This window comes from Pseudorca crassidens, chromosome 21 (assembly GCF_039906515.1).
Source record: "Pseudorca crassidens isolate mPseCra1 chromosome 21, mPseCra1.hap1, whole genome shotgun sequence".
NCBI classification, from domain to species: domain Eukaryota; kingdom Metazoa; phylum Chordata; class Mammalia; order Artiodactyla; family Delphinidae; genus Pseudorca; species Pseudorca crassidens.
This window is the reverse complement of record NC_090316.1, coordinates 28,520,726-28,544,900: the sequence shown is the minus strand read 5'-3', so window position 1 is coordinate 28,544,900 and position 24,175 is coordinate 28,520,726. Positions and strand designations below refer to the sequence as shown.

General features: G+C 39.3%; 1 protein-coding gene across 2 annotated transcripts in view; it reads left to right on the top strand.

The window, feature by feature from the left end:
- Positions 1–24,175, top strand: part of CSMD1 (CUB and Sushi multiple domains 1) — a 1,750,344-nt gene that overhangs the window by 1,557,395 nt on the left and 168,774 nt on the right. For both annotated transcript variants that reach the window (XM_067722119.1, XM_067722118.1), the window contains exons 32-37: positions 1,691–1,804; positions 3,225–3,320; positions 11,239–11,442; positions 12,453–12,577; positions 12,950–13,046; positions 19,678–19,782. In XM_067722119.1, coding sequence (XP_067578220.1) covers positions 1,691–1,804; positions 3,225–3,320; positions 11,239–11,442; positions 12,453–12,577; positions 12,950–13,046; positions 19,678–19,782 — 741 coding nt within the window. The remainder of the gene's footprint in view (positions 1–1,690; positions 1,805–3,224; positions 3,321–11,238; positions 11,443–12,452; positions 12,578–12,949; positions 13,047–19,677; positions 19,783–24,175) is intronic.

The following is a 24,175-nucleotide window of genomic DNA, read 5'->3' as shown; positions in this document are numbered from 1 at the left end:
GTCCCATTCTTACACAAAAAGGGTTTCCTTTCCCATTCCTTAAGGCTGAAGCTGGAATGCTCTCTCCCCCATGAAACACCATTGTCTCCACAGCTGGAAACCACCCCTCCCTCCCTACACCGCCCACGCCCTTCGCCTGCACTTTCTCATCCCCTGTCTTCCAGCTGCAGGAACAGCCTTCCTTGACCAGCTGTGGCCCTTGGCAGCCGTCTGCCGTTCAGGCCCTTCTTCCTTCCCGACACCCACACTCTGCCTCTGTATGTGTTGTGGCAACTACCGCAGACCTTAGCATGTGATGTTCCTGGGACAAAGTTTCTATCTTGATCGGCCCTTCATTCTTAGTGTCCACTATAAAGCTTATGCTTTCTAAGCATTTCTTGAAAAGAAGGTAGGAATTACGTGTGTGAGATTCACTTTTCTCCTACAAACGAGACTCAAGCAAGATGAAGACTGAATGTTGAGGTGGGGGGACAGTGAAGGGAGGGCTGTGCACGCAGGAGCCTCCCTCATGGGATCCAGAAGAAAGTTCTGTCCCTCTTTCTAGCGCCTGTGTTCAGAGCACTTCAGCCACTGGGAAATTCACCTTGCTCACATGCTTCCTTTAACTGTGCTTCTCTAGGAGATTATAAAATCTTAAAGTACTCTCTCTCTCTCTCTCTCTCTCTCTCTCTCCCTCTCTCTCTCTCTCTCTCTCTCTCTCTCTCTCTCTCTATGCATATATTCTCTTACATATATGTGTAATATATTATACATGCATGTATATGTGCACTGTATGTAATACATATATGTAATAGAATATATGCCACATATAATATATGATATGATATAATAAAATATAATATAAATACACACCAGCTGCTATAGTTAGATTTTCCTCCATTTTGCTAACACATAGATTAATTCTTTCATGTATAACTGATACACACACCTCCATTTCTTGTTCAGAATGATTTAGAATGATTTGAGTTTAAGCCTTTCACATACATAATTGTTGATCATTGCTTGTAAATGGAGACTAAATCACAAGTTTTTCTAAATACTGTAAAGGCCCTGTATGTTATCCATTTGAATATAAAAATGATTAAATTTGAAGTAGTAAAATACTTGCAATGTTTTACTTGGAGGAAGTGTGTTCTTGAAATTTACATAACCTGTAAGATATATAAACTGTAGAGTAAAACAAGTCAGAAATTGCTATAATATGTTGCTGAATCGTGTATAAATTGTAGTGAGTTCATATGAATTTGGCACTGTCATAATCATAGGTGAAGAATTTTAAATTCCCCAACTAATTGCATGCTTTAAAAACCAACGGGTATCTTGATTCCATACCTACTGTTCACTGAATAAAATGTCATTAATTACTCTTAAAGAAATAGGACCACCTTATGGTTATTCTTCTACTATCCTAACATAGTATTATAAGAAAAAAACAGTCTTCATTTAATGTTCAAACTGCACATGGAACAGTAATTTTATTCCTTTTATTAAGTACCAAAAGATCAAGAAGCAAAATAAAATTGTTTAAGCAACAGAAAACTTTTAGAAAGCAGAGAAAATAAGCTAATTTTTTTTACAGGATTCTTAGGATCATGATATTTGGGAGGTATCAATAAACAGTATGATCACCATTTTCATTTCTTTCATTTTAAAAAAGCATTTTGTGCCGACCCACCCCCTCTGTTTTCAGTGGTATTTGGGCAGTTTGCCTATTTCCAGACAGCACTGAATGACTTGACAGAACTGTTTGATGGAACGCACCCTCAGGCCAGACTTCTCAGTTCACTCTCTGGGTCTCATTCAGGTAAACTTTCAAAGAATTTTGTCTTTAATTCTAGTTACACAGCCAGGGTAATTAATTTTAAACTCGTCTATTTTTATTTTCATTTGTGAAGGAGAAATTTAATCATCTTTGAACTTGCTTGCTTGTTCAGTAAAATCTTATTTTCAATGTAAAATTTCAAATGTATTTTTATCCCACATATAAAATCACCTGTCTTTATCATTTTGCTTACTAAGATTGTGGAAAATATAATATCCATCTCAGTGAAAAATAAAAATTCAGAAAAAAGGGGTAATAAACTGTCTTGTTACTTTGCTTTCTATTCTAAGTGTCGTAATCTTCCTGAAGAGAAACACTATTGACATTTTGGTCTGACTCATTCCAAACTTTTAAATGCATACATGTGGAGATGCACCACAGTCACACGTCTATAAAGGTGCAGATGTGTATACACATACATGCATTCACGTGTGCCCCTATATATGCATGTAAACATACGTGGAACTTCATAAAACATGGGATATTTTTCACAATTTAATTTTTATCCCATACATTCATTTAAAATCACATGTAGAGGTCTTTCCTATCAACAAATATGAATATACACCAAACACCATTTGCTGAATAGTATTCAGATGGGTTAATGAAGGAGTTTATTTACCCCAGCCCCTCATGGATGTCATGGCCCTCGTTCGTACCACTGCTACATTGTCATCATTTACCAACACAACATCAAGCCATACTCCTGCGTCACAGCCTGTGATCAACCAAGGCTAAGATTCGGTTATTTCCAGTTTCTCAGTATTAGTAACCACAGGTCTTAAGACGTATGTCCTGTTAAGACCAATGTCCAATGATGTAATGTCCAGAAATGCATCAGAAGACACACATTTAAAATACTGACACATCCTGACAAATTCACCTCTGAAAAGCTTAGGCGATTCACACGCCGCTCAGAGTACTTGAGGCCATTCCTGCACATTAAGAGCTGAAAAATACATTTCACAGGTTTGTGTTTTTTTTTTTTTTTTTCCTGAGTTCTTTATTTTTTTAAAAATCAGCTTTGGATTCTGAGACATTTTCTTAATTCTGAGTAAAATCCTAGCAAGTAACTGTCAAAGTTGATTCTGAGTCAATGATTCACCTGCTTCTATTTCCCACATTATCAGCTAATTGGCCTATATCAGTGCTTTCTTCAAAAGAAGCATAAAGGAGATCACGATGAAAACAACATTTTAATGGAATGTCAAGACAAGAACAGAGTTTTTAAATCTTTGTAGAAACAATGTGTTTGGGTTCTACACGCCAAAGCAAAGTTTTATGAAAGTTCAAAAAGTAAAAGTGCAATTCCAAGTTAATGATTACTCTCCCAAACATTGTCCACCACAGGCCGTGCACTGAATGGATCCTGCGTGTTATCTCTGTCTGTTTTTCCCTCCAGGTGAAACGTTGCCTTTGGCCACATCCAATCAGATTCTGCTCCGATTCAGCGCGAAGAGTGGGGCGCCTGCACGGGGTTTTCACTTCGTCTATCAAGGTGAGTCTCTGCCACCTCCGCCCGGCTCCACACACTGCTTGTACCACTGCTTTCAGCACCAAAACATCTGAGTTGCACTTTTTCTTAATATTTAAGAATTTGAGGGTATCCGTGTATTTAGAATGAAATTATTTAATAAAAATATTAAAGTTTTTTCTTTTGACAGTTAAATGTGATACTTCTAAGACAAAGATGCAGTAACGCTTCGATTATCTGGCATGATGACGAAACAAATATTGATTAGATTACCTTAGTATAGTGCAACACAATTTGCAAAATGATTTCAAATGTGTTATAATATTTCACCTAACCTAGTTAAAATTAAGTAAAATATTTCATAATAGATTTTAGTAACTGTCTTAATGAAATACATTTAAAACACATTGTACAATTTCAAATCTTACTGTAAGAACTAATTGTCAAGGAAAGGTAACAAAACCAAACTAAACCCAGAATACCATCCATGTTTCTATCCCTTGAAATACCTATTTTATTTTGTTTGTATTCTATTAACTTTAGGCACTTTCACCCCTTTATAATTATTTTTGAATTTGGAGCTTATTCAAAATGCTTGGGATTGCACAAAGTTTCTGAACAATGCAGTTTTTTTTCCTGTTTCTAGTTCACCTTCAGTTTGCATATCCATTACATGAATTTGAAAATACACCCTATGGACTGTCCGTCCACTTTCAGAGGCACAGAGCCTGACTCTGGATCTGACCTGCGATGACTGTACAGCTGAGATGGGAAAGACGTTGTCATCTTCAGCGATAAACTAAGAATACTTAGCTTTTCTAGGTCTCAGTTTTGCTGGAGGCTGGATAGATTACAGGCCGCTCTTGAACATTTTCTTCAGAAGTGGAGGAGAATCACTTCCTGGCAATGACTTCTTTCCTTTAATAAAGACTCCTCCAGAAAACATGCTTGACAGCATCATGTTTTTCATAAAATAATAGAGAGTAACAATCTGTCATATCATTCATAAATGATTTTTGATAATCGCACACTGTGAAATGTGTGGCCTCAAAATATTTCACGATAAAAACCCTTCGGTGTTCGGCAATAAGATGATTTAAAAGTTACGGAAAGAGTGAGAATGATGTTTGATGGGCAGGTAGGAGGAAAAATATCTCTAATCTAGTTTAAGGAGCTATTGCTTGGGTGATGATGCTATTACATTAAAATGGGTTACATTGTTCTAATTAAACCTTTGTTAAAATATAAATAATTAAACCAGTATTTTTGAAAATGAACTTTATAGGAGAAGGTCCAGTTTAGGTGACTCACCGCTCACCCACTTCTAATTTTCTTTAAATAAATTCTGTGTTACTTTGCAGAAGCAGATTCACAAACCAAAGTAAGTTGGCGTGACCTCTAAGGAAACTGGACCGATTGGTTTAAGTACATTTTTTGTCCTGGAAAAATTCAAGTTCCTGGCATTGTCTGCCTCAAACAGGGACTTCCTTTAATTTTTGATGAAGATTAGAAAATTGATCAGATTATCAAATAAAATATCTGAAGCACATGACCCTATGTCTGTCCTATTTGCACATGTTATCTTCAGAAGTCATGGTTTTTAAAATTATATTTCTTGTTTTAAAGCAACATATTATCATTAAAATGTATAACATACATAAAAGTGAAAAGAGGAAATCATTTATAGAAGGAATGTATTTTCCATGCACTTAAGAATATGTCTCTAACATACTCAATATTTCTTCTAAAGTTCCAATGTATCTCCTTATCTTGCTTTGTTCCTACAGTGAGTTTATGCAAAAATGGATGTCTTTTTATCAAAGCCAAATCCTTCAGATCTAAAGAACTAGAATCATGAATGCAATTTATAAATCACTCAGGAGCACCTGGGAAAGTTTTCAGAACATCTCAGAAGTTAAATTGAACATGGCCTTCTGAAAGATAGTAGTTTAGTGGAAGCCTAGAAATTATTTGAACTCTATTGTGTAAAAACGTTCTGAATAGTGCTTTCACATACCACGTACGACTCCATTCCTCCATAAGTTATTAAAGCTTAAAATTGCGCAGGGACTTTCTGACTTGCATGGCTATGGGCTGTGTAACCCTTGTTCACAGACAGTTCTGTTGTAAAGAGCTGTTCAGACTTCGGTGGAGAATGAGTGCAGGTGTCAGGTACAAAAAGCCGTAGTACGCGACCCAGGCAGCTCCTGACCCTCCGTGTCGCCCTGGTGAACAACACGGAGAAGGTGGTGGTGAGGATGTTGCTGCCCCTCTGATCTGGTGAAGAAGTGGAAGTATAGAGGCTTTTTTTTACCAAGTATTGTAACTTTTATGTCTCTGCTGGGTTGTATTTGCTTGTTTGCTTTCCATGCTGCTTTGGAGTAGAAGGGTACATTGAAAAGTGAGGGAGGTGAGAGGGTGCATGAGGATACATGGGCACCCAAGAAGGCTAATGGGGTGACCCTTCACACCACAGTGCGTCCTCCTGGAGCGAGAGTCCCTGTAATCATTCTAACAGTCACTTCTGGACACTGTAACATCTCCCTTGAATACTTAAGAGGAGTACAGTGCTTGCCTTTAAACATGAACGTGTTCAGAATGTTTTAGATTTCCTTTTACGCATCCAGGAGAAACCCCCCGTCCATCCCCACTCGCTAGCACCCTGGAACTCCCTGAATGTCCATGGTGGGGATTCCCATAGCTGCCCCTCCTCTTCCTAAGCTCTGGGACCAAGAGACTGGCAGAACCTGCCATCAGTAAATGTGGTTCTACAGGTTTTAATGCTCTTTGTCACTCCATAGAAAATGTACTACCCCTAATGTCAAGGTCTTCTAGGTCAATGCAAACATAAAAATCAAATAGTCCTCAGAAACCCGCCGTGTTGGAGACTCACCTACTATTTCCTAACAAGTTCAGCACCGTCTCTCCACAGCCCCGGTGGGGGTCCCCCTTCCAACACTGTCCAGAGGAGCTGTCTCTAGGATGGTGAATAAAGTCGAGAGTGTGAGTTTGGGTTCTCAGTGGGATGGTAACGGTGATTTTACTGCTGCTCATGGCTATTGTGGTCATTGCAGTCTGGCCTACCAACTAGTGGCCGTCAAGGACCACCGCCGTGACACCTTGCCAGGGCTGGAGAAAAGCCCAGCATCCTTTTGGTACACGAAACCCACTCTCATTAAAGTCCCTTTGATTCTATTCTGTGAAGTAGTTATGTTCCACTTAGCAACTTTTTCTGGCCCAAAATACACACCTTTTAATACTAGAATCAACCTTGTTAACACTGGAATCGACACAAGAAGCAAGCTATGTGGCCACAGAGACCAACAAAGGCAGAGCAAGTACTCTTTTCTCCTTTCCTGCTTACTCTGAGGCACATCCTCATTTATGAAAACTGTCTACACTACCCTCTGCCTCTCTGCTCTGTGCACACGACTGAATGTGTCTGTGTTAAACTTGGTGGTTGACAATGTCTCATCAATATACTACTATTTGTAATTGTCTTACATTTATGCCTGCTATTTCCACAGATAGTCTATTTTTCTTGTGTGTTTCAGTGTAGAATTCAACCCGCCTTTTAGTTCCCTCAAAATAACTCACTCGGGCTTCCCTGGTGGCGCAGTGGTTGAGAGTCCGCCTGCCGATGCAGGGGACACGGGTTCGTGCCCCGGTCGGGGAGGATCCCGCGTGCCGCAGAGCGGCTGGGCCCGTGGGCCATGGCCGCTGAGCCTGCGCGTCCGGCGCCTGTGCTCCGCGACGGGAGAGGCCGCAGCGGTGAGAGGCCCGCGTACCGCAAAAAAAAAAAAAAAAAAATAACTCACTCACACCAAAATTAGTAAGCCATGCAGGACTTACTGAATATTTCAAGGGGAAAATGGAGCTGTGCTTTTATATCAAACCTCCCCACTGTGCACAACTTACAAATGCCAGTTGGCCACGTCTTTGTCTTTCCGGGTCACATTTCTCATCTCCCAGCCTCACCACACAGCAACCTGCCTTTAGCCTTCCAGCTGCCAGTCTCCCAGACTCAGCAGCTCTCAGGACTGTCCTCTGCCAGGGTTTTCCTAAAATAAACAGATACCAGAAACAGAGCTAGAGAGATGGAAATGCTTTTTCTAAGTTTGGGTAGGAGGAATTTACAGTAAGGTTTTCTTTGCGTGAGGTCCTTCCTAGGCATGCAAATACACGTTTTCGTTGATTTTCCCCCAGGCCTAATGTTTCCTCAGATGGCATAAATTATACAGCTTAGTGGGTTTTCCACTTCTAAGAAACTCACATTTTGTTTCAAGAGCTTATAAAATGCATACTTTTTACAAAGGAGATTGAGCATAAAGTTTTGTGCATAATTCAGTGATGTATGCTTGAATTCACCGACTAGTAATGACTTGTCAAATCAGATTTTTAAACTACGAGGACAGAGTGATTTTCAGAAATAGAATATGTCCCTGTGTCACTAAATGAAATAGGGAAGACTGCTTCACTTGTACAGGTTGCTCTTGTCTGCATTCAGGTTTATTTTATTATCGTTGTTGTTCTCTTTCACTCCACCTACTCTAAAAGAGGTGCAGTGAACGAACTGCATGCACACATCTGTAGCCTAGAGCATTTGTGGTGATGTAAGGTTCCATCACATTATGTTCCCCTTTTCCCCATATTCACAATATCGCCCGTTTTCAGTGTCATGAAAGTCCCAGAGAATACCACCCAGTCTCGGAACCAACACAGTCCTCGGCCTGAGAAGCCAATCACTGTGTTCATCACCCTCTGTTCCAGCCTGACCCCATTCCCTGTCCACTTGGCACTGGGCTGATTTCAGTTTTGCTTCACAGTAGTGCAAAGCATTTACTGAAAGATGGAGAATAATGGCTACCGGAATAGAATTTCTCTCTGATGTGGCCCGAAACCTCCAGGTGAGGGCAAGCCCCAGAGGATGGGCTGAAAGGGACAAGTTCATCAGCATGGATTAACTGCTGGAATTTTCCCCCAGATATTACATGCAGTTTTGATGCCTCTATTTCCTAGGTTTCCTCTGTCTCACTTTCTCAGATACTTAAAATTGGTTTCTTAGCTTTGCAAACTTCTTCCTCTAAAAATTGTCCTCCATCATTTCATTCAAATGCAGGTATTTATTGTTATTTTCCTTGAAAATAGACAACTCTGAAGTTCATGAAGAAAGGTTTAATAGTGACATGTGTACAGATGACCCTCGGTGGTGTGTTTCTCCTCATTTGTGATACCCTGGAAAAATGCTATGTTTGAGGCCACTTAGACAAGTGTGGAAACTTGGCCGTGAATACAGGGTGCTTCCCAAGTAGTCCAGGACAAATTGAACAGCTAAGATTGGAGATATTTCTCCATATTTGTAAAAAATTCTCAAGAATTGATTGTGGAATATCATTTTATGTTTTTGTTTATTTATTTATTTATCACTCTCATGCTACTGTTCAACTGTAACAAAAAACCCAGACATAAAAATATGGCAAATATAAGTTTTAAGCCATATTTTATTACAATAGAATATTTTATATTCTGCATTGTTTTCAGTTATAGAAAAGAACATTCTGTAGTATCATTAATTTTATTGACTATAGCTATTAGACAGTATACACAATTTTATTAACTTTTGCCTTCTGGTCAAAAATATTTTAACACTGAATTGAAACGTAGTTTCATCAAAACAGTCTTCTGACTTCCATTCTCATAGAATTGCTTCCTGACCAGCAATTTACCCAAATGGTGTCTGTTATTGTTCAGGTTCAATTCAAAACAAGATGCCAGTGTATTGGGGAAAGGATCTTAAAGACAGAAGGATTCTTTTTAAATAAAATGGCCCCTTTCGAATGAAGGCACACGAGGATGGAGAGGAACGGGGTCTTGGAGACAATAAACGCAAACTGACTTTTAACTCAGGGACAGAAGCCAAAAATGCAGACTCCCAAGTGCGTACCTTGTGGCTCTGTTTCTCAAAGAGTCTGTTTGGGGTGGCAGACCCCGTTGCCGCTGAAGTATTTTTCAAACTTTATCTCGTGCCTCTTTTTATAAATAGAAAAATCTCATAGCGATAATTCGCTGCCTATCAGTGAATTCTGATCTGCAACCTGAGTACACATCTCACCGGAATGAGGCTCAGCCGCCAGGCCCAGCATCAAAGACCATAAGATCCACACTCCGTGGAGAGCCTGGGGACAAGAAGAAAGTACGGGGTGGGGGGTAGTTACAGGATGCAGGCTTGTGCTGGGGGACCCGGGGCGGGACCGCAGGCAGCATGATTTTGCTTGGGATTCACCGCTGTCAGGGGTTCGATGTGACGGTGGGCATCTTTGTTTTTACGTCGGGTGTAGAAGGAACAGAGCAGGGCTGCAACTGTGATTAGTAGAGGTCATGATTCATGTTAGTCTGGAGAGGGGAATTTCTGTTCTTTTCTGTGGCCTGCATAGTGTTCCCAATATTGCTTGTGATCACGAACAGGCAGTGACCTCGGAGACTGTGTGTGGTCAACAGGAGGACAGCCAGCTCTCAGGCCGGGCAGCAACCAGGTGTCGGTGTCAGAGCTGCTCGTTGTCTTTCTCCCAGCCTTCAGGCCAAATGATGTCCCCACCAGCTGGAATGTATTATTAAACTTTGTTCTTTGCTGTATAGTCTCTTTCTTTCATTTCCAAACGGACAGTTATAATATTAGATACGTTGGGGAAGTGTCAGCACTCCCTCCAGCCCCAAACTGCTCTCCCATCCCCACCTCCCACCTCGGAGAATCGCTGATCCAATGGGAAGACCCCTGGGAATGAGGCCATCGGCTGGGTCTTATTACCAGCTCTGCTCTCAGACCGTGGCGCAAACTCCCATTCCCCTCTGTTCCCTCCCAAGTCTTTCTGTACAGAATGAATTGTTTAACTGTATGTTTTCTTATGGTATGTGGGGTTTGTTTTTATCATGGTAACATGAGATTTACCCTCTCAGGTTAAGTCCTTTAAATCATTGTTTAAAATGAACGGATTACATTGTTTAAAATTAGCAGTGCGCAATCCAGCACCATTAACTATAGGCACAGCTTTGTATGGGAGATCTTTAGGACTTGGGCGTCTTACATGACACACTTTATACCTGTTTAACAGCAGCTCCGCACTTGCCGCTCCCCTAGCTCCTGGCAGCCACCGGCTGCTCTCTGCTTCTATAAGTTTGTTTCTCTTAATTGCTTCCTATGCATGAGACCATGCGGCATTTGTTCTTCTGTGACAGGCTTATTCCACTTAGCGTGTGGAATACGGGTCCATCCATGTTGTTGCAAATGGTAGGATTTCCTTCCTTTCTAAATGGCCGAATAATATTCCATTGTAGGTATGTACTATATTATTTATCCATTGGTGGACATGGAGGTTGTTTCCATAGCTAGGCTATTGCAAGTAATGCTGTTATGTACATGGTGGTGCAGATATCTCTCCAGGATAGTGATTTCATTTCCTTCAGATAAATGCTGAGAAGTGGCATTGCTGGATCATATGGTAGTTCTATTTTTAATTTTGCTATTAAATCACCATGGCCATTTATAAATAATCCTTTATGTAACAGCTTTTCGTACTAGAGTCTGAGGTCCTCGAGGATAAGTACACGTTCTTAGTCATCTCATTATCCCTGGTGCAGTGATCTGGGTGCTTAATTAATTGTAAATGCATGAATATCGCTCAGTCCTCCTAAAGCACTAATTCTCCATATGCCATGTTTTCCTCGTCAGAAATGGGAATACGAGGTGGTCCTCAGGGTTGACATGAAGATGCGTGTAGATGTGGAAGTGCTCCCTAAATCGTCCCCTACAGAGACTGTGAAAGGCATTATTAATTTCCACATTAACATAAATTCTTTCTAGACTTATCTTAAATTCTATTTTCAAGGAAATATCATGGCTTCACGATGCACATGCAGATGGTTGTGTTGTGTGTCTTGCCTCTAGCTGTTCCTCGGACCAGTGACACCCAGTGCAGCTCTGTTCCCGAGCCCAGATATGGGAGGAGAATTGGTTTGGAGTTTTCAGCAGGCTCCATCGTTCGCTTTGAGTGTAACCCAGGATACCTACTCCAGGGCTCCATGGCCATCCGCTGTCAGTCCGTGCCCAACGCTCTCGCTCAGTGGAATGACACAATCCCAAGCTGCGTAGGTAAGCGTGTGTCCCTAAGGTGGGATAACTTGCACGTGGTCCTCCATCTCGGGGTCACAGCAGCACTGAAGAGCTGCTCTTCAGTCCACATGAACTGATCCATGCTCCAGACCTATTTAAAGGGCAATTTATCAGAAATAATCGAGTAGCAGCCAAACCCTAAAAATTATTGTTTCATGGAACAACTCATCAGATTAACAAGCATGAAACATGTTTTCCTTCTCGATACTTATTAAGTATGTCATCTCAAGCCATGGGTATACAACATAATTTCATTTGGGGGAAAAATCACTACAGTGTTGATTTGTTATATTACTTGTGTAATGCTCTTTTAATAAATTGGTGCTGATGAAAGTCTGAAAAGTAATAGGTTAACGCAGCCTGAATAACAATGCCATTGTTGGTTATAGTTTATTTGCTTCATTTTGTGTAAGAACCTCCAGTGCAATCATGATTTAGCACTAGAATTCATCTGTGCATTTTAAGCGTCTCTTCTCCTCTCTGGATTTGCTCATAAATCCCATTAATATCATTTTGAGTTGCGTGTCTGCATATAGAAAACTCTGCAGAGCTTCTTAAATTGTAGTAGATCAGTTACTCTAAACAGAATTCACTTCAGAGATGACATCGTTAGACAGTGCCTGAGACTTAGCAGCATAGCGGATACTAATCTATGGTATTGATCATTTAAAAGAGAACACACTAGATGGGAGGGAGACACAAGAGGGAGGAGATATGGGGATATATGTATATGTATAGCTGATGCACTTTGTTATAAAACAGAAACTAACACACCATTGTAAAGCAATTATACTCCAGTAAAGATGTTAAAAAAAAAAGAGAGAGAGAACAGACTAAATTTGACCTTGGCTAAAAATGCCATTTAAAGTACCATAGTCCATGTAAAATATCTCTTAATAGCTGATCACACAGTGAAAGAACACTAAGTACAACATTAACGTTGTTCTTCACTGTACTTTATTTTTACTAAATATGGGTTTGTCTTTTAGTCCCCTGCAGTGGCAATTTCACTCAGCGGAGAGGTACAATTTTATCCCCCGGCTACCCTGAACCATATGGTAACAACTTAAACTGTATATGGAAGATCATAGTTACAGAGGGATCAGGAATTCAGGTAAGTTCTCAAAGCCCAGAGTCTCCTAATAAACAAAGCTTTTGTCCACGGGTTTTTCCTTTCTTTTTTTTCCCCCTTTTTGTATTGGTTATTCTCAATACATAAACCATAACCTGTTTCTCTTTTCTTACCATTTCTACAAAGTGTTTGTAATCATATTTCTACATTTGAAATAAAAATGATAGACTTTTAGAATAAAATCTATCAGAAGTGCTATTTGTAGAAGTTTTTTGGGTGTCACTTCCATGATCTCTTTTCTTTGGTTTCGCTTTTCTCTTACATGTATAGTTTTAATTTCATGAAAACCCTATTGGACTAGTCTAATTTTATTAAGCAAAAAATAAATATTAAGTTACTATTATTGTTTGGTAGATTCAAGTCATCAGTTTTGCCACAGAGCAGAACTGGGACTCTCTTGAGATTTACGATGGCGGTGACGTGGCTGCACCGAGACTGGGAAGTTTTTCAGGTAAGATGGCGCCCATCCCCTTGTCTCCGTGAATCCGAATCGTCAAACACTGACAAACTGCAAGAGAACACTCAATGCTGACGTTTCTCCAGGAGGCTCTTCTATATACATAACACTTTCTCTAGTGTTGGGAGTCTTAGAACAAGAGCACCGGAACGCAGGTGTGAAGGAGAAAGCTTTGTCGTCCACGAGCAGGACGGCTGATGTGAAGGCAGCGGGTCACTTTTGTCGGACCCCCGAGCTGGGAAGAAAGAGTGGGTTATTACCCTGTGGGCCCAACAGGGTGTCTCACTGAAGTTAATTGGGTGAGGGGGGTGGGGGGAATGAACTTTAGATTGGCTGATTTTCCTTTTCTCATATGCTTGTTGGACGTGTTTGGCACAGTTGGGGACCACGTAAGGAGGTGGTGGAGCAAGGGGGTAGGGGCACAGTTGGAAGGTTGGGGACGCACGTGAGAACTGAGAACATGAGTAAACATATGGAGGATGTTGTGAACTGGCTTTCTCGGTGACTGAGAAGGGAGTGGGAAAATGGAAATGAGGAAGGCTGGCATAGAGCTGGTTGTGACGGATTTGAATTTGAGACATTGGTGTGAACTCATGGTCTTCATATGTGTAGCTGTAGACACAGAGGAAAATGAAAATGTAAGTGTGGATGCGGATGTGTGTGTGTGTGTACGTATTTCCTACCTCTGTCTTTTGAGAGGTGTAAAACAATTACCCCAGTAGCCATGAACCCACCTCATACCCAATTCTAGGTTTCTAGATGTCACTTTCCATACCATTCTCCCTTAAAGGAACTAGTGCTTCTTGGGGAGTTGCTGACTCCAAGGTTCTGATGGGAAAAGCACACATGATGAACCATTTCGTATAAAATAGAAATGTATGGATCCATACTGATGTAAATAGATACATGTGTGAACGGAATGAGTGAAAGAGAAAGCCTTCCCTTGCAGAATCCAGACTAATCTAGAAGGAGATGGATTTAGAGAATCACCATTTGGCAGCCATTAGGACAGCAAATGATTCACATTGGAACATCAGTGAATGCTGAAACTAGCGTGTGAGATTCTGGTGAGGAACAGAGAGCCACAGTCTCAGTGCGTCTCCCCACCTAGCCCTCATTCACTGCAAAGGACGAAAGAAGTAACTCAAGAGTCGAGAAGCCTGGCAGACACCACCTTCCTCAGGCAGTCATGTTAAGATCTCCAGTATCAGGACACCTGCGCATTGGTGAACTGGTAAACCTGCTCTCAAAACAAACAAACATATGAACAAAAAAGTTTGATTTGGCTTAGAATTGCAGTTGCTGTGGTGCGTAAATACCCCCACCAGGGCTGATTTCAAACAACCAGCATGATGTCACTAAAAGCTGAGTTTGAGAGGAAGTGCCCTGAATTAGCCTCTGGAAGCGTCCCAAGGCACCTCACACCCCTGAGAGCCGGCAAATATGGTGACCTCTGAAGAATACAGCATCACATTTTGATATTCTTTCCAAAAATGCATCACCATCTGAATCTAGTCAGAGAACGTCAGACATTCTCTTTGGAGGTTATGTTGCTAAAGAAAAATCATTTTATTAAATGCCTTCACCTTTTTTGGAGGACTGGTTTTGAAGTTTGGCTGCACTGAGACTTACGGCAGTGAAAACATCTGATTTATTACTGCACAGCAGCCCTGCATGTTTTGTTTTTTCTTTTTAAACTACTCACTCCCAATCTTTTGTAACGCCATTTTCTAAACTTATGTTCGAGTGTAGTCTCAGCTTAAATGAATATTGATATAATACTAAAATTGTGAGAACCCCCTGTGTAAACAACAACAAATCCTTTCAGGCATGCATTTGATTAACTTATAAAATGTTAAAGAAAAATATTTCACATGAGTAGTTTTTATTAAGTTTTATCATGGTATAATTTGTAAAAATAATTTTTTTGAATTATAATTTTCTAAAATAAAAATTGATTTTGAAAAATATTTTACACACAAAAAGTGGCTTGTGTCTTTCAAAAGTATCAAGTTCATGAAAGGGAAAGAAAGACTAAGAAACTATTCCAGACAAAAAAAAAAAAAAACTGAAGGGAAGTAATCATGGATGGAGTACTTTTGCTGGAAAACCCATTATTGGCAGATTGTCGAAATTCCAGTGATTTCTGTAGAATACATGGTACTGTTGCATCTGTGTTAGTTTTTTTTGTTTTTGTTTTTGGGTTTTTTTTAGAACTGCTCTGTTTGAGGAAATGCACAATGAGTTTTTACAAGAAGTGAGTCATCATGTCTACAATTTGCTCACAGAGGGTTTAGAATAAAATAATTTTACACACATATATATTGTGGAAACATAGACATAGATATCATTATTATGTAATATATGGCCAGATAGTGGGTGTATGGGAGTTTTCTGTACTATATTTGCAACTTTAAGCTAAAAATTATTTAAAATATTTTAAAAGGAGTCTTTTTTTAACTTTATATGGAAGAAATGACACATCAGCCATGAAATCTGAATATGTTTTAAAATGTTTAAAATATGTTTTACACTTTTTTGTTCCTATGATACTTTCAAAATATTTACAAAGGAGAATCTGAACCCATTTTAAAAGTTAGTTGTTGACTGAAAACAAACAAGAATGGGTAGTTGTTAGAGGTACTTATTTCCGGAAAAATGATTGACTAACTTCTTGAATAAATTCAATTTTTTAATTTTCCTTTTCTGTCTGGATAGCCATGTGTATGTAAGACTCACATTGTAAGCCATTTAAAATCATTTTGGGAAGTAGACAGCTTATAAATTTTAAGTGGATAAGACAGAGCAAAATTCATACCAATTTGTAGCTGACAGTTGGGATTGAGGGAAAGTAAATATCCATGTGCTGAGAGTGGAGTCTGCAGAGCTGTAATGCGATTTCTCAGCTTTCTGTGTGTGCGGTTCTGTCTAGGTCACAGTGAGACAATGCGATCAAAAGTATTCTGCTTGTGGCAATAGTTTTAAAAAAATCTCTCAGTTGCTGGGCTTCCCTGGTGGCGCAGTGGTTGAGAGTCCGCCTGCCGATGCAGGGGACACAGGTTCGTGCCCCTGTGCGGGAAGATGCCACATGCCGCGGAGCAGCTGGGCCCGTGAGCCATGGCCGCTGAGCGTGCGCGTCCAGAGCCTGTGCTCCACAACGGGAGAGGCCACAACAGTGAGAGGCCCGCATACCACACACACAAAAAAATCTCTCAGTTGCATTTTGAACAGTGGGAATAAGCTTCTTCTGAGAGTCCCTTCTGAGCAGAGCCCTAAGCGGGAGCCCCCTGCAGGGGCGCGCAGGGCAGGACTCTCTGTGGCTGCAGCAGGTGCCGGCCGCCTAGCATCCTCCCAGCACCCCCAGCACGCCTCATATGCCACCTGGGGCATTGAGATCCAGCATCTTTTGTAGGAAAACAAATGACTATATATCATCACAGGAGTACAAACAGGACTGTTGTTCATGAATTTACTTGCTGCAATTAACAAGAACATTTAGAGGGGACGTGATAATCCACAAAGCACTTTCACACACACAGCACATGTATGACTCACATATAAGGGATGTACTGTTATCTTTATTTTACAGAATTAGAACATATTCAAATGCTTTCAGTGACAGAACTGAGTTGTGTCAGAGTCAGGAGTGGAAGCAGTTTTTCTGATTCCACTGTAACACAGTTAGGGAAGATAAACAAAAAGTCAAAAGTGTGTGTTGAGTACCTGTGTGTGGAAATGACTTGACTGGGGGCTGAAGGCTATTAAATACACTGATTATCTGAAGTTACAGGTAAAACCAGGCAGAAAGTAGTACAGGTGCTATAATTAAAACTTACCTGGTTAGATAACATTGTTCTTTCTGCAGACATTATCCAAATATACAGAAATAATACATGAGTGAGAGGACAGCAAATGTCATACAATTTGAAAAAAAATGGGTTAAAACTGGAGTTTTGGGTGGATGTCTCCTTCTTGTCTTGAGGTCACCCCACTTTGCAACATTTCCCTATCTGCACTCCATTAGCTATTAATTAGTTTCAAGGAATAATCTCTCTTTATATGTGTCTGCTGACCTGCAGGAATAGGCTTATGTTTCCCCCTCCATGACTGTGCAATTAAAAAAGTCTATGTATGTATGTATGTATCTATCTTCATGCATCAAACCAAGGTCAGATAACAAAGGGGTTAAATCTGAAGACATTTTCTTTTTTTTTTTTTTTGCGGTAAGCGGGCCTCTCACTGTTGTGGCCTCTCCCGTTGTGGAGCACAGGCTCCGGACGCGCACGCTCAGCGGCCATGGCTCATGGGCCCAGCCGCTCCGCGGCATGTGGGATCTTCCCGGATCGGGGCACGAACCCGTGTCCGCTGCATCGGCAGGCGGACTCTCAACCACTGCTCCACCAGGGAAGCCCTGAAGACATTTTCTAAATGTTTATCATTCAGCAAACACTTAGTTTGAGAAGAGTGGAGATTTTTGAATGAGTAGGAATAAGAAAGGCAAAATGGATAGAGGAGAGGGAAAGAGCATCCCAGACTACGATTATGGGAACACCTTGAACAGGAAAATGAGTTGTGAAATAGAGTAGTGAGAAGCAGCTAGAAATGCAGGTAGTAGTTAGATCAGGCAGGGTCTTTAGGTCAAATCACGGAGGCTGAAATTTTATCCTAAGATGACCAGGAATCTAGGAGAACTGTAACATGACATAATCATGTGTCCATCTTAAAAAGAGCTTTCCGACTCCTGAGTGGAGAATGAATTGGATTGAGACAACAGTAGATTCAGGAAACAAGTTAGGACTGTGGTACTATCCCCTCATCCTGGTTAATAGCACTGGTGGCTTGTGCTGGGATGATGGTGGTCAAGATGGAGGGATGGAGTGAGTGAAACCAAGAAGGATGGAGAAGTCTGGCTCGTTAGGGTCTGACAGCTGCCTGTAGGGCAGCACAGGTCACGGAGAGGGAGGGGGCCTCTGATGGGAGGACTTCAGCAGGTGTTAACAGTGTGGATGGACGTGGGGACACAGGAGGTCACCCAGGCTCTGCAGGGATGATTATGAGTTGAGTTGTGTTCACATCATCTTCCAAGAGCCTTTGACAGCCAAGTGATGGGACGGATGGCTGGAGTCCTTACCTGGAGTCATTGGTTTAATTACAGCTGTCGGAGGATCTTAGAATCATTTAAGCAGAGAGTGAAGGGTGACAAAGGATATTAACCTTGCAACATTCTTCATCTGTCTTGGATAATTATCAGTTTATTTCCTTGTTTTGTTATTTAAAGTTTTATTTCTTTCTTTATACATTAGCATCATCTTCATCTAGTAATTTGCCTGCACCATGATGAGTTTTACGTGATGGGTATTTCCTTCACATATAGGAAGTGTGTACTTATTCAGAGAATGATTTGAATACAGTAGAATATCAAGCATGTACCCTTTTGGTAAAAAGGGATTTAAGCTAGCTATTGTTTTCCCATATTACAATACATTCCGCCCACATGTTTTACACTTCTGGCTGATGAACACATGCTTTTCCTCGGCACCTTGGGTACCCTGGCTTTTTTGTCACCCTGGTCCTCAGCATCACTAAATCTCCTGATTTGTCAGCTGCTATCAGGTAGGTTAGAACATTTTAATTAAACGAGGCATTATGTAAAATAAACCTGTATTTTCCTTTCCATGTGTGTTTCATTGAAATCATTTGCAGATCTCAGAAAGAAGATTATTCAGTACGAGTTACACAGGGATAGAGAAGAGAATATATAGTCAAAAGCAACCTCTTCTGGATAATATATTGCATCAGATCTACAGTCTAACTGCTTCCCCAACCTCCATATGACTTGCGTGTTGAGACTTTGTCCCCTCTTTGTTCGTGACAAGTAAAAAAAAAAAAAGCAAATGGTTATGTTGATAAAAGAAAACAATGTGAAGAGTCAAGTGAATGGTGAAGCATAAAAATTTGTGTGTTTTCACTGATATGATAAAGAGATGTCACATCTGCCTGAGGAGGGCAGAGAAAATGTGGAATTTCTTACTTGACCTGGAAGAAGAGAGTGGCTAAAAGTATAACCATCAAAGCCAATACTTGGGTTAAATATGTGGCGATCAGACAAGTTAAAGGGATCTGTAAACCTAAACAAATATCCTCAGTGACTTTTTTTGAAGTATAGTTGACTTACAACATTGTGTTAGTTTCAGGTGTGCAGCAAAGTGATTCTGTTAAATATGTATATATTTTCAGATGATTTTTCATTATAATCTGAAAATTATAAGTTATTACAAGTTAATGAATATACTCCCTGTGCTCTACAGTAAATCCTTGTGTTTATCTATTTTATATACAGCGGTGTGCATCTACTAATCCCAAACTCTTAATTTATCCCTCCCTCCCTCCCTCCCTCCCTCTCCCCTTAGGTAACCATGAGTTTGTTTTCTATGCCTGTGAGTCTATTTCTGTTTTGTAAATAGATTCATTTGTATTATATTTTAGATTTCACATATAAGTGATATCCTATAACATTTGTCTTTCTCTAACATATATCACTTAGTATGATATTCTTACTGATTTTATAATGCGAAGAGTGAACACATCACTGATGTTAAAGCTCAACCTGCATCACTTCTCACAGGTACCACCGTGCCAGCACTGCTCAACAGCACATCCAATCAGCTCTACCTGCATTTCCAGTCGGATATCAGCGTGGCAGCTGCTGGCTTCCACCTGGAATACAAAAGTAAGGTCACCTGTTTCTGCATCTGGCTTTCACTGGGATATTGAGTAATTTTCTTAAAGGGAAAATAGATCCCTGCCCTTATTACACAGTGAAATTTTATTCTAAAGCTATGTTTGGAAGTTCCACGAACTTGGGTGTTACAAAACCGATCTCTATGAACTATGTTATTATTATGTTATATAATTTTGTGACAATTATAATATTTATAATATAGAAATTTATAATATAATTTATATTATAATTTATAATATATAATATATTTATAATATAATATATATAATTATAATATATTCTTATATTGAACTATATTTTTATTATATTATATATTATAATTATATTATGAAAGACAATAGGGAAATGAAGAATTTAGCATCTGGAATAATTAGATAAAACATCGACTATGCTTTCAGGTTGGTTGTGTTAAAAAAAAGTACAAAATAACCATTTGTAATATTACTAGTTTTCTTGTGAGTGATAGCAAATATTCATGTAAGTTTCCAAAAATGTAGAAAGTCATAATTTCCAAATAGATTATGGTCATAAGCCCTTTTCTATTTCTAGTCTTAGAGGCTGGTAGAATCAGACTAGCAAAGAGCTGCCACTTTAGTGCCTGCCTTGGTGTATTATTCATTTTAATTGGAAGAAGGTAATGCAAAGTAGATGCTAACCTTTTAAAAATGGATGTGAGACTGAGTTAATAGTCTGATAAATGGGATGACAAAGGTCAAATTCACAAATCTTCTTTGGCGTTTGATTATGCAGGTAAACCTTGTAAAAGTGAAATAAGAATTTCCAATGAGAGTAAAGTTTATTTTAGGACATGTTTTCAAGCACTAAAAATGCTTAATGTTGATATTCATCTCCTTTAATAAGCAGTTGCAAATAAGCAAATACATGGATAAGCTTTAATAAGTGATCCTTTGAATTGAAATAAACAGTTTGCTGGGATGTAAATGCATGCATGTTTTGGAAAGGCCAGGTTTCCAGCTGATGATAGATATTCTGAACCAGACACAAACCACAGGGCTGTTTCGCATTCCAGTTAAATTTCCCTACTTATTACAGGCATTTGTATGCAAGTTTATTCCAATTTATTTGAATAGGACTACTTTAGTGACAGCGTAAAATGATACTATGGATGCTGTTTATGTAGGATATGTCTGGAAAAATCTGCTACTTTGATACATTTTGTGAACATCTGTAGATACGAAACTATAAACCTTATTTATGATCGTGTTAATAAATTCACTAATATTTTTAGCAGTGTTAGCATTGATGAATGTGCTTATTTCTTCCTCTCAAAGTTATCTTGTGGCTTCTGGCTCTTCACTCACTCCTTATAGAAAGAGGTGCTAGTAAAATAATTAGTCTACAATTACTGTGTACAATTATCTGTGTACTCACACAGACTTCAGCTCCAACAATGTAGTAATTACCTACATTTCACTTTATTCTCAGCTGATAAAATTCATTAAAAGAGAGACGAACATATTTCTTACTGAAATTAATCTTGTTCAAGAATCTTAAGGCCTTGTTTCATTACTTAATGTATTTATTTTTTACTTGGCCACACGGAATGCTACGTTTTCATTCGTGATTTTCTTTTCTGAGTGGTTGTTTTCGGACGCTGACAGCATTCTGAGGGTCATGGCATTACCTTCCATGTACTTAGAGGCAGTCATTTCTCTGTTCTAATTCTTTGTGTCCGTTTAAAATTTGGACTATAAAAAATGTTGGTAGAATTAATCTTATTAAGGTGAACACTGAACAGCAGGAGGACTGTTGAAGTAAGTTTTCAAAAGATTATCTAATATTCTTAATCTGTTAACATATTTTTGCATCAAGCTTAAAATGTGTATTGCCAGTCCACATGTCTCTAAATTCAGACTTTTTGCTACAATATATATCCAGGTAATAATAGTAAAAACAACAACAAGCACATGTTTATGCCTGGTCCTGCCCTAAATGTGTTACGGGTGCTTACTCATTTGTCCTCAAAAAACACCATTTTTGAGGTATGCTCAGTTTTTAAAGGAGAAGGAACAGAACCTAGCATGTGTTCAGCCTGCCCAGGTCAGAGTCAGACTGCTAACGACTTACAGGATGAACACAGGTAGACATAGATGTGTTTCATCACAAATGCAGCTTACTGAGCACCTGTCCAAATATCCCAACTGTCCGATCAGAAAGAGCACACAGACTGCCCTTCTTTACAGGTGGTGACACCACCTGTCACTAGTAGCTGAATGGCATGTGGAAAATAAAGAAGCTTGGGAGTCAGTCTTGGAGATCCAGTTCTAGATCCAGCTCTGGCCCTAAAACCTGCGCTGTATGGCAAGTCCACGCCTCCTTCCATCTGAGGAGTCTGAGTTTTCGCATATGGAGGTGAAGCCTAGGCCCTGTTAATTGTAACGGTCCATAATTCCAAACGAGCCCTGATAGGAACTTCTCAAACAAAAAACAAACACTTTATCTGAAGGGATGAGTTGTAAAATATTAATGATAGCGAAAGTGATTCCCAGGAGGTCCGGTGTGGTATGTGTGATCTAAATTCTCTGTGATCTTATACGATCCAGCTAAAAGGTCAAAAGACCAGCATCTTTGAATGCTTCATACAAGCCTGTAGCCATCTAGCCAGCTTTTATATTATTTGACTTGACTGGAAATTTGAGTTAGGCAGCAGAAGGATACAAGCTTCACGCTTGCTCTGAGCTCCGAGCTGAAGAAAAAGAACCAAACGAAAACTTTAAATTTCTGGGAACTTTAAATTATAGATATGGGAACAATGATGATGTTGGTTTATATTGGAAAATACAAAATCTGACCTTGAGGTGTATAGCATGGAACCTGCTCCTGGGGAACAATATGGCAGTAACTGTTCTTGGATTCAACATGAAGCAATATATACAGTCTTGCCTCAGTATCCGTGGGGCATTGGCTCCAGGAGCCCCCCCCGCCGCCACCGTCTCCCCTCATGGATACCAGAATCCACAGGTTCTCTGGTCCCTTAAATGAAATGCTGTCGCATTTACACCTAACCTATGCACATTCTCTCATATACTTTAAATCATCTCTGGATTACTTATAATAACTAATATGATGAAAATGCTACATAAATAATTGTAAATAGAAAGGAAATACTATGTAAATTGTTGCCAACCTGTGTCAAATTCAAGTTTTGCTTTTTGGAACTTTCTGGAATGTGTTTTTTCAAAAATTTTTGAACCATGGTTGGTTGAATCAACAGATTCAGAACCCATGGTTACAGAGGCCAATTGTATATGTAAATATTTATAAACAAGTTTATTTCAGTGGAATTTGGTGGGAGGAGGACAAATAAGAGTAAACACATGAGCCCTGTTGGAGTGTTTGTACTGATCCTGTTTGTATCTTGTTGATTTTTTCCCTCTTTTCCTGACAGCTTTTGGTTTAACTGAGTCTTTTTATTGCTCCAATTTATCTCCACTATGGACTTATTAGATAAACTCTTAAAAATGTTAATGGTCTCCCTAGACAAGTTTAAAATATGCATCTTTAATATAACACAGCTTACCTGCAAATAATATTATGTCACTTAATAGGTACTGAAACTTACAAGCATATACTTCTAATTTCCTCTTTCCATCCTTTATGTTAATATTGTCTTACATATTATTTTTACATGTTATAAAGCCCACAAAACATTTTTACTGTTTTTGCTTTAGATATTGATCTTTCAGAGTGGATAAAAATAAGAAAACTAAATATTTTATATTTACCTGTTTTTAGCATCTTTGGAGCTCTTTATTTCTTTGGGTGAATCCAAGTTTCTGTCTAAAATTTTTCTGTCTGAAGAACTCCTTTTGACTCTTCTTCTAGTGCAGGTCTGCAGACAAAGAATTCTCCCAGATTTTGTTTTTCTGAAAGTCATCATTTTACCGTCATTTTTGAAAGATATTTCGGCTGGGTGTAGAAATCTGGGTTGAAAGTTCTTTTCAGTATGTTAAAAATGCCACTTCATTGTCTTCTTATTTCATAGTTTGTGATGAAAAGTAAGCTGTATTTCTTAATGGCTATGCATTTGTCCCTGTTCTCTGGCTTCCTTTAAGAATTTTTCTTTATTTTCATCAGGTAGACTATAGTATGTCTAGATGGATTTGTGTGTGTGTGTGTGTGTGTGTGTGCGCGCACGCGCATGCGCTTGATATTCATCCTGTTCAGGGTAAACTTATATTCTTGGATCTAAGGTTTGATGTCTTTTATTATTTATGAAAAATTGTTGACCATTATCATTACAAATATTTCTTTTCCCCAATTCTCTTTTCCTGTTTCTTTTGGAACTCTAATTACATGTGTGTTAGGCCTGTTGATATTGTATCACAGTTCTTGTTCCTCAGTTCTGTTTTGTTCACAC